At 42.0% G+C, this 11,793-nt stretch overlaps 1 protein-coding gene across 1 annotated transcript in view; it reads right to left on the bottom strand.

Moving 5' to 3' along the window:
- The window catches only part of PTPRR (protein tyrosine phosphatase receptor type R), a 138,990-nt gene extending 138,064 nt beyond the window's left edge, over positions 1-926 (bottom strand). Inside the window, exon 1 of the mRNA XM_064419500.1 lies at positions 734-926. Coding sequence (XP_064275570.1) covers positions 734-797 — 64 coding nt within the window. The 5' untranslated portion in view covers positions 798-926. The remainder of the gene's footprint in view (positions 1-733) is intronic.
- Between the last annotated feature and the right edge of the window lie 10,867 nt (positions 927-11,793).

Genomic DNA, 11,793 nt, shown 5'->3' on the forward strand with positions numbered 1-11,793 from the left:
TTCACTAATTGAGAACTTAATTCAATTACACAGTTACCCCAGATTTTATTTCCTTCCTTAGATAATATATGCTGAAGTCTGCACAGGATAAGCGGAGGCTCTGAACGATGAGCAGTTTTTCACGGCTTAAAGGAAGCCTGAGATTTATGCCAGAAATATAAGCTCTGACTACTGGAACGACACTGGCAGTGGAACTTCACGTTCAGACTAGGGCGCTCATCGCTCACTGCATTTCTGAATGAGGCACACGTTCTGCCAGCAAAGCAGAGAGGGGATTTATTAGCACCGCTAGCAGCCGAAATGCCTGCTGCTGTCGCAGCTGAAATTTCCCTTTCTAAAACCACTGCTGCCACGAGCACATACAAGTAGCGACGCCTCCTCACCAGTATCTAAAAATAAATAAATAAATGAAATAAGAAGAAGGTACACGGGGAGTCCCGATTTTCCCTCGCTGCCGTAGCCCCCGGGCAGCTCCTCGCCATGCGGGGCCGAAGCGCGGCCGCTCCGCGGGGCGCGCAGCGCGGGGCTGCCCGCCCGCCCGGGGCCGCCGCTGTCCGCGGTGCTGACGGGCGCTCCCGCCGCCTCCGGGGCTGCCGGGCTCCGGACCCGGGCGGCCGCCGCCGGACCCGGGCAGCCGCCGCCTCCCGCCACAACAGGTGCGCCGCCGGGCGCAAGCGGGTCCCCACCGCCGTCCCGCCCGCCCCGCCGTCCGGCCGCGGCCGCCCCCGCTCACCTGCGGCGCGGAGGTGGAGCAGGAGGCAGAGCGCCCGGAGGCAGGCGGCCGCCCGCCGCCGCATGGTGCGAGCCGAGGGCAGCCGAGCGCGGGCAGCCGCGGGAGCCGAGGCGAGCCGAGGGCAGCCGGGCAGCGCCGCCACACCGCGTCCCGCTCCCCCCGCCCCCGGCAGTGAGCATGCCTGGGAGCGCGCTGCGCATGCGCAACGCCGCGCGGGCGCGCGGGCGGGCGGCCGCCCTCACCTGGCTCCCGCCTGGCGCGGGGTGAGGCGAGGGGCGCGCACGGGCGGCGGGATGAGCGGGAAGGGCGGGATGAGCGGGATGCAGGGGATGCGCGGGATGCGCGGGATGCGCGGGATGTAAGGGATGCGAGGGATGAGCGGGAGCGGCGGCGTCTGACATCCGGAGATGGGGGCGCGCAACAGCCGCGGGGAGCCGCAAGGGCCAAGAGGAGAGGCAAAAAGAGAGATCTCCCGTTCCAGCGGCATGTTCCAGGAGGCGGCGGGAATGGGTGGCGGGGGGTGATTGCCTCCCCGGCTTCCAGCTGGAGCAGCATTCGGGGCTGCCGCTGCAGCCGAACGATGGAGATTGCATCTCCCCAACCCTGCAGCGCCGAGGAGGCGATCTCGGGAGTTTGGACGTGTCTGGGAGGACTTCGAGGATGTGTGGGTTTATGCTTGAGGTTCAGGTAATCCTCCTCTTCAGTGTGTTGTGAAACAGGTGTTGTAAAATAAGCAGTTTGCAAAAACTGCATTGTGAAAAATCACATCTGATACATAAATAAAGAACTCCAGGCAGTGGTTCAGACCAGGCTGATGCAACACCTCCTCAAGAGACACTTCGGGAATTTGATTACACGGGTATCAGAGAGCAATGCAAAGAGGCCAAATATGAAGCAGTCCTGTAACAAGGTAATTTTCTAAACTTGAGTTTAATTGATCAAAAGATTTTCTGGAGAGCCACCATGAGAGTCAGTGGCAGATGTGTCACCTGGCAAGTGATCCATCTACAAGAATCTGTTACTGGGTATGGCAGGAAATGTACATGCACGGTCAGGTCTGCAACTGGAGTGATGTGCCCAAAGTGAAAAATAGCAAAGGAAATCGACAGAGCTTGCTTGGCTCTAACTGGCTTTGAATGAGCCTTTATGCAGAAATTTTCTTCCTACAGAGATGGGAGGGACTGCGCAGGCCCTGATATCTAGATGCGATTGCAAGTGTGACTGTACATATGCAAACGAGCTTCCTTTGCCAGCCCCCACACGGCTGTTCACGCACTCTAGGCAGCCAGGTTGTGCTTGACAGCAATGTAAGTGGGAAAAGGCTTGGCTTGGAAGACAGCACTCAGTCTTGTGCTCTGCCGGAAACGGGGAATTAATATGATTAAGGGGATTTTTGAACACGGAGTGGTATTTTAGCCCTGTCATTTCAGTCATATCTTTTGTAAGTATTGTGCCTCAGATGTCCTGCTAAGCCATGAGATTTCTGCTGCTTCCTCTGCTGTGATGATAATTTGCTGTGGGTACATACAAATTACAGCACATCCTGTTCCACTTTAATCCTTTTAGCCCTGACTGGTTGAAGTGAAAGCTAAAAGAAGTGAAAGAAGTCTTGTCTGTATGGTGCGCCACTACTTCAGTTCCTACGTGCCCAGGCCTCAAAGGTACACTTTGTACAATACCAATTACAATTTAGCCAACTCCTAGGAAGAGATTAAAGAAAAAATTACTTTCAGTCCTCTGATGTTTTGTATTTTTTTATCCACAAGTCCTCACCCTTGTACGTTCTAGGTAAGGATTTAGGATCAAATATGTCAAGAGGATAACTTCACTGAAGCTAATGGTATTGATTTGTCCCCATGTGGTTACAGATGAGGCAGCTGTGGTTTCATATGATTGAGTGCTGTAGCAATATCTACTCACCTCACTTGCAGAGCCCTAAGATACAAAGACCAGATGACTCACACTACCCTGTTAAGGAAATTATTTTCCACTGGGGAAATGTCTTAAGATACTGTTTTGAGCCCACATCCAAGAAAACATTTAAACTCCATAACATAAAACATTCAACTCATGCATAAGCTGAATTCAATGCGAAGCTAAGATTAGACTAAATGCTGAATTTTGTATCAATGCATCCTTTTTAAAAGACAGTCTTGTCAATGCAAAATGGAAGCATTACTATGGAGTGGGAAGTTGTTACACAGAAAGTAAGCTAAAACATGTTGCATCAGTTTGAATTCCTTAGCTTCACTGATTTTTAAATTTATTTCCACATATAGAACACTATATTAACAGAGTGGAGATCATTAGTAAATGACTTAGTTAAAGTATATTAAGTGTAGAGCTGAATTAAATGTTCAGCTGATTATTGCCTATAATTCTAAATGAGGTAAATGGTGTGGGATATGGCCAATTCTTTCCAATATTTTTTCCATAGTATCTTCGTCTCTGATATGACATGTTGAACATGCTGCTGAGAAGTTGCACTTGGTGTTGGTTGCAATTAAAAGAGACTGGTCTAAGTGTCAGGGCTCTTGCTGTTTTCCTCCTATCACATTGGCTAGACCGTCTTCCTTGTCTGGGAGTCATTTTGCACTAGGCTTTCATTGACTAATTGCTTTAAGAGGAAGCTAAACCAATGAAAACCAAATTCAGAACTGATCTTTTGTTTAAGAAGCAGCAATACGCAGATTATCAAGCAGGGAATATATCTGAAGGAGAGAAAATCATTTGTCTGACATGAATAATAAGGATCCTCATATCTCTTGTCCCTTGACAAGCTTCAGCAAAAAAAAAAAAAAAAAAACTGAAGCAGTGTTTTTTAATAAATGAAAACAGGTGGGAGAATGAGGGGTGAAGAGGAGGTTATATGCATAGATCAAAGGATTCTTTTGAGATATTAATGCAAATCAAAAAAATAACTACTTTTTGGTGTGTGCATTGTGAATATACAGGAATCTCAGCAGAGGAAAGCTCATGGCATGTAAAATTAGGTCTCACACTAAATGATGTTGCCAGGATGGGTAGAAGGCTGCTTTTTACACAGTGCAGAAAGGTAACTGCGGCAGGAAATGTGTCAGGCAATAGCATGTGTCCTGGGAGATTGCCAGTGGGCAAAGTCATAATTGCACTGATGCAAATGTATCATATTCCCTAATGAGTACTGTCAATATAGGATTACAGCCTTCTAAAGTGGTCTGAGACCCTCCAGTGTATTTTTGGCATAATCTCTAATATAGACATGCAAAACTGACACTGACTCAGCTGCGAGTACAAAAACTTGAATAGCAAGGAGGAGGGGGGAAGAGAGGATGCAAGGATATTTCAGTCTCTGTGCTACTAATTTGTGACTATATGTGTAGAACTGAAACTTCAAGACCATTATTCAGAATTTTGCAAGACCATATTATAATTTGTATATAACTTTTTAAAAAATATTTACTGAAGGTGTTGACTAGAGCTCAGATGAAAACAATTCAGTTCTGTTCGATGGGGCTGTTGGGAAAGAATCAAATGGATTCAGGCATACCTGACTAAAATTTGCCTAAAGACAAAAGGCAGACAACTCTTAATCTGCAGCATGAACAGCTGAGTACTAAATGAAACCATTAAGGGGCTGGTATAGTCCTAACCAGTACTGAGTATCTAACAAATACATGAGTACTTGCAAATGGATTTAGCCATGGCTCTCTGTCCAGGTCCATTCAAAGCAAGTATATGGAACAGGCCAGGTACCGTGTCATCATTTTCTCAGATTTCAAGTTGTTCTCTCTTATGCTTTTCCTACCGTAGGGTTGTAAAGTTATCATCCTCCAATATTCTACAAGGGGCATCAGGATTTATAAAGTCAGGTGGTTTAAATTACAACACAGCCAGAAAAAGATAAAAGACCTTTAGTCAAGGGTAGGAATATATCTCTTGAAATATACTTATTTGTACAGTCAGTTATTTTATGTCAAAGTAATTTGATATGATATGGCTTTCTCACGAAGTACTGGTAAAATACCCACCTATGTGCCTATGTGTACACTAATACACATTCAAATATGGAAGGCAAGTTACCCTTGGTTACTAACAATGCAGTATGTCTCTAAATGATGCAATAACTAAAGTAAATTGTACAGTACTACTTATATGCTAAATGTAAACTTCTCAATACAGAATTAACTAAATTTGTGTAAAGATAAATGAATCAAAACTTGGGCAACTCTGATCAAATCCATGGATGTCAGCTTTAGGTTAAAGTCAGGTTCAGATGAATCTGGGCATTTGACTGTTTTCAATATTTGCCTCAGATGGTTTACTTTAATGTTCTATTTCAAGAAGAGTAGCATTCCTTGAAATAGGAAATAAAAGAGAAATCAGTCAAAATCTTACTAATGGAATATGCAATTTTGTGCCAAGTTGTCTTTCCCATCCTAGCTCAAGACCAAACTGCTAGTCATCTCTCTCGGACTGATTTAACATTCAAATTAAATCAAAAAGTTTTTACTGGTTTTTTATTTGCCCGATTTAGTTGCCCATTGGCTTTTCACACAATGTTTCTAGAATATATTTGCAACAGGAGAAGAGGTTTCAGTGTGTCAAAAACTGCAGCACCTTCAACTGGGAGACAAGAACATGAACAGGAGACTGTCATCTGTCAGCATCTAATTGACATTCACGGAACATTAAGGGACAGGAGTCATAGCAGTTGTCCTCAGCAAATAACAAGTAAACATCTTGTATAATTAATATTCAGCCTAACACTGTTCAGAGATTCAGTGGGTAGAAGAATTTTTTCATTAATTATTTTTCTTTAGGGTATAATTTGATTAATTTTTTATTAGGTGCATGACGTACTGTAATTGTAAGATCAAAGTAATTGCTCTAGCCGGAAACTTTAGATAATTGGTAGGACTCTGTTATCTGTTCATGTCCAGTGAAGTTATAAATGCTTTGCTAAGGGAGAAAGTACATGATAACCCCAAGACATCTCAAGTTGGGCCTAATTAAATCTCTGAATAAATTCTATCTTTGGATATTTTTGTAAAAGGTTCGTAGTTGTTTTAAAGAATCAGATCTTCACCATTCTATTCACTCAGTTCCTTATACACAGAAAACCCCCTGAAGTTCATGGGTGCCCTAAAAACAGTCTTTTTCAGTGGCCAGTCAAAATCATGGAATGAAATTCCACAGAGATTAAGAGCCATTTTAGAGCAAAAGCTAATTTACTTTCATTCCAAGTCTAAGGCATATTTTTTTTAACCTTCCTTTATCCAGGATGAGCCAACAGAATAATGCACATAATATTTGTTCTAAATTCTCTTTCAAACAATTTCCCTCTGGGAAAGAAGATGGGTAAATGAATAATATCAGGAAGATGCTAGCTATGTTGCTTAATATGATTCTGGAAGAAAGACCAGTCTCACGTCAGTGTATTGGTATAGGCTGAACAGTAAGGGTTTATGAACCTGCAGCATACTCCTAAATCTTTAATGAAGTCACGTATTTTCTTATTAAAAATACTGTTTATTGGGTAGTGGTTTGTTGGTTTGGGGTTTTTGGGGATTTGGGGGTGTGGGGGAGTGGTTTGCCTGCTTTTTTTAGAAGTATAAACTGGAAAGCAGCAGACTGTAACAAATTAATATCTCACTTCAATAATACATATAAAATATGTATAATATAATATTTAAATAATGTTTACAGTTAAATGTGCTTTTAAAGAGAACGATAAAGGAATCATCAAAGAGATAAAAATCTACTGTGCACATTTTAAAAAAATTAATTACTTATAGCAAAACTTGATTCAGGTTTCAATCTACAGTTTTGGAAGTATTTTTATAAATTATGAGGACTGTATGACAATTTCGTAACAAGCCTAAATGCCCAAGTGCACATAGTTTTCTTGAGTGTTGGAAGTGTTATGATTCAGAAATAAAACACAATTTCTTTAAGTAAGAGAGCAGAAATAAAATTTCAGAACATCTGCAATTTCTAAGTGTCTAAGATTTCCTGGCATACTACACTAGAGAGTGTTTTTCTTCTCCAGCTTCTCCCAAGGCCTATAATTTTTTAAAATTTGATATTAAATTTTCCATGTTCCTTTTAAAGAGTTTGTCTAATTTTATTGTGACAAACTTGACTCTACCTAGTAATGCCAAGTGGTACCCACTGAAATGATACTGTCTCTAATATCTCCAAGTTTTCAATGGAATGTAAGAAAGATTCTGATGTCACCGTATATCTGTTGTTTTTACTGTAAAATGTTGATCCAAATTTGACAAAGTTTTAAGAACTAAAATTTTGGCAGTGTGTTCTTAAGGGTTTCTGGAGGCAGTGACTGCTGTTTATTTTGAGTTGGATGCAAAATTCTCTGAAAATTTAATCTTCCCTGAACAGTATTCCATTCTAGTTGCTGGCTGAAATGCTTATGGGCCATTCCACCAGATCAAAAGTGTGTGATTGATTGCAAAAGTAGAAGGGCTTCCTTGGAACTTCTGTTCTTAGCATCAGGGAATCATTGTGTGTCAGAATGGAATACAGGGAACTTCCTCTTCTACCTATTCCTGTTTAAAAGGGAAGCTCAAAATGAAACATTGAAACAGGTATGAATGAAAAGGAAAATATTAGTAACATGAGACAGAACAGGCATTAATAACCTGATTCATTCTGACTGCAAAAAGAAAAACTGAAGTGCAGCAGTCAAAGGGGAAAAACATGAGACTAGACAAAAAGTGGTTAGGGAAACAGAATGAGATGGCAATAGAAGAATGAGGGTCTGTGGACAGTAAAGTAAACCTTCTTGTTTGGAAAAGAATGCCAAATACTTTGTGGGTTGAAAAAAAACATGTTCCAATTTGCTGAGCAGCAAATAATTTAATTCAAACCAAGAAGTAAATTAAACTCCACTCTGCAATTTATAATCTGGAGAAATAAAAATGAGAGGCCAACATTTAGTAATTGTTTCTCTTAATGCTACTTCAGAGACTCCAGTCCTACTCTCCCAGTCACATGGGCTCCCTCACCATCACCTAGGGGGCACAATGATTAAAGGCAAGGAAAATAATTGTGCTCATTAACCATGATTTTTTAATTGATAAAAAGAGGAAAAGACAAATTAAAAACAGAGCACAAACAAAAGGAATGGCTATTTCATTTTAATTGTTTTTATTTATCATTTTTTGGAAAGGATTTAGTGAAGACTGCATCACTGTGTGTGGTCTAACCGTATCGAGAATATCGACTTCTTCCTAGTGGGAGAAAGTCTTTTCTTAACATAAGTAACAAAGATAGTTTACAGCTTATGGATCAGCAATTCCAGCTAAGGATTCATCAGATCTGTCTAATGTATCACAGACAACCTAACCTGTAGGGTTATAGATGATCAATGGTTAGAAACTTTAAGTCTTGCAAAATCTGAAAAGCAGTTCTATAAAAACAAATTATTTGGGTAGTTGTCTGTCTTGGTTTCAGCCAGAGTTGATTTGTCCACAGTTGCTCTGAAGAAGCAAACCTTGAGCTGTGTGGGCATGTCTAGGTAGTTACTGTATACCACTTCATGTCATTGCTGGGGCGCAGAAATTAGGGACTCTAGCTTCTGAGAAGTGAGTATGGTTTGCAGTCAGGAAAAACTGTGGTGTATGGAGGCTCTGTCTGCCATTGTGTTTCATTGTTCTGGGCCTGGTGAGCATATCTGCATGGAAATCACCCTTTCTTTGTACACCTTTGTTATTAGTATTGTTGCTGTTACTGTTTTCCTATCTCATGGCTGTTTCCATTAAATTGTTCTTATCTCAACACATAATCTCTGTCTTTTGTCTCCTTTTGGCGTGGTGGGGGGGTGAGCGGTTGTGGTTTTCTTTTTAGTGGGAGTATGAAATTGGAGAGTCCATCAAAAATAATAGTCACATAGATATATCTCACTAGTCCTAGTGAGACCTATGAATATAAAAAATGAGTCTCTCTAATATTCTCAGTTCCCCTTAAAATTGAAATTTAAATAGGAAATCAATGTCCTGGTAGGTAATTTAAAATAGGTATATCAGTGGATAAGAAATTGTCTGGATTGTCAGTCCAGGAGCTGTGTCAGTGGTTCAATGTCCAAATGGAGATCAGTGACAAGTGGCATTCCTGGTGGTTTGGTATCAGAATTTGTGCTGTTTAACATCATCAGTGGTGACATGGACAGTGGTATTGAGTGCACCTTCAGCAAGATTGCTGGCAACACTGAGCTGCGTGGTGTGGTCACCATGCTGGAGGGATGGGATGCAATCCAGAGGGACCTTGACAGGCTTGAGAACCTGCGGGACTGTGCAAACCTTGTGAAGTTCAACAAGGCCAAGTGCAAAGCACAGCACCTGGATCAGGGCAGTTCCAAGCATAAGTACGGGCTGGGTAGAAAATGGATTGACAGTGACTGAGGTAAATGACTTGAAGGTGCTGTTGACAAGAAGCTCAGTGCAGCCCAGGAAGCCAGCCATATCCTGGGCTGCATCCAAAGAAGTAGGGTCATCATGTCAGGGGAGATGATTCTTCCCCTCTACTCTGCTCTGGTGAGACTCCACATTGTGAGACCCCCACCTGGAGTACTGTATCTTGCTCAGGAGAATATGGATCAGTAGGAGCAAGTCCAGAGGAAGGCCACAAAGATGATCACGAGGCTAGAGCACTTTTTCAATGAGCAGATGTTGAGAGACCTGATGTTCAACCTCAAGAACAGAAAGGGTCCAGGGAGACTTTAGAGCAGCATTTTAGTACCTAACTGGGAGCTACAAGACAGCCAAAGAGGGACTTTTTACTAGGGCAAGTAGTGATAGGACAAGGGTGAATGGCTTCAGACTGAAAAAAAAAATAGGTTTAGGTTAGATATGAAGAAATTGTTTGCTATCAGTATAGTGAGGCACTGGAACAGGTTGCCCAGAGGTGGAGATATTCCACCTCTGGGCAACCATGTTGTGGTGGCCTCATCCCTGGAGATGTTCCAGGCCAGTTTGGATGAGGCTGTCAGAAACCTAGTTGAAGGTGTCCCTACCCATGGCAGCAGGGTTGTAGCAAACAGATCTTTTTCTAAAAAATCAATTTTGCTCCCTTTTCCTCCAAACATGACTATGGCTGGCCCCCATATCCTGGCTGCCACACAGTCTGACTCCTCTGTCATGTTTCCAGTGATGTGTACCAGATCGTTCCCTCCTTACAGCAAGCTCTTCATCAGATCTCTGCAGAAAAACCCTTGTTCCCAGAGGAACCAGGCAAGACTGGAGAGCCAGTGTCTGTGTTGGTGGCAGTGTGGTTATGACAGCCAACAGTCCTCTTCTAAGAAATCCTGTTGTGCCTATCCAATAAGATGCAGATTCCTTGAGATGTCCACATACTGTGCTTTTCCTTGAGATAAAACAAGAAGAGCTGTAACAAAATGGAGTAGTGTTCAGATTTCATTCTTGACATTTGAGATATTTGCTCTGCATCCAGCATTTGCAGTGAGGGGAAAAAAAAAAAAAGAAAAGAAAAAAATCTGCACTGTAAATGCCATGACACAGAAAATGGTCAAAAAATCACATTGCAGTGGGAATTTAATTTATTCAAATAACGTATCCTGTAGACATTTATGTAAAATAAATTTCTCATCCTCCAGCTTTAGAAACTACACAGCACATAAGGTAAAGATTTAATTACCTTTAGTTTTCCACCAGTCTAGGCCTTATCATAATTTCTGAGTTTCTTCAAATGTTGGCAGGTGAATATATGCTATATAATAATCTAGGTGTAAAAGGATTGTGCCTTTTTAAAGTAGCATAGTTACAAAAAACCTGTTTCTTAGATTGCTTTAAGAAAAACTGCTGAATCTGACCCAGTATCATTCATAATACAATAAAATACATGTAATCTATGTAATAAAACGGATGTTTACAGACTGGACAGGTAGGATTGGATATAATGGTCATTTATCACACAGGCAAAAGATCACCTCTCTTGATGCTGATGAAGTGCTGAAAACTTCCAGTTTGGCGTTTGCGTAGCTCAAAACAGTTTGTAAGATCCCCAAGATCATAGTGTGATTTACTGCAATCTTTGAGATTTTTTTCTTTCATAGTGACATTTCCAGTTCCTTTTGATTCCTTTTTCTCTGTTCACAGGTCCTTGGAGTATCATTCCTCTCCTCACTTATTCACAGTGCTACAATGAGTGCTACAATGTAAAATGAATGGAATTTTCAGTTCCAAAAGCATTTTATTTCAAAGCTCTAACATATTTGCTCCTTTGTGGATGTGTCCACACACTATCATAGTCCTAGGCTGAACCCCAGGATAGGAGTGCAGGCTTTACCTCGTGGATCAATTCAAAGTAGTATCTGGGGAAGTCTATCTGGCTGCAAGTGGAAGTGAGTATGGCTACTTGCCCTGGGATCTCCAGGATGAGAATCTATGAACTCTCCTGAGAGCTTCCCAGGAGTCCAGAAACAGAAAATCTACCAGGAAAGTGCCCAACTAATGAACCACTTACATTTTGTGGTTTCTGGCAGATACAGCTCCTGACCATTGACTGAGGGCTTGATGCTTGTTGCCTTGGCAACTCTGCTGCCACTGTAATTCCTCTGCTGCAACAGATCTGTCCCAGGCCACATACCTACACCTTCCTTGCCATGCTTAAGTCCCCTCTTCAAAATCACCCCTCTCCCTCACTATATTGTGTCACAGCTACTTTGCTGTTTATGTTCATTAGACCTTGCCAGAGATATGCTGCACATGCAGTTCTGATTCCAGGAACTGTGAAGTTCAAACAGTAGAAAAAGAAGCTAAATCCAAGTAGAAGGTTCAGTCTTAAAGACCCCAGGGAATGCTCGGTTTTAGTCAGGATGCTCACTAGATGTCACTGTTCTCCAGAAATAAACGTGTGGGCACTTTTTTCTGCCTGCGAATATGCTGGGTCTTCCATGTGCAGCAACTCATATTTTCAGAAACTGAGCTCATCTAAAAAAACTTCCATAGTTCAGCAAAAGGTTCTCCAAACTCCTTACTTCACTTGTACTGTCTGATTTTCCACTCACTAATCTCAGAGTAAACAAAGAACAACTTCTTTTA

The sequence above is a fragment of the Passer domesticus genome, chromosome 5 (genome assembly GCF_036417665.1).
Source record: "Passer domesticus isolate bPasDom1 chromosome 5, bPasDom1.hap1, whole genome shotgun sequence".
NCBI classification, from domain to species: Eukaryota; Metazoa; Chordata; class Aves; order Passeriformes; family Passeridae; genus Passer; species Passer domesticus.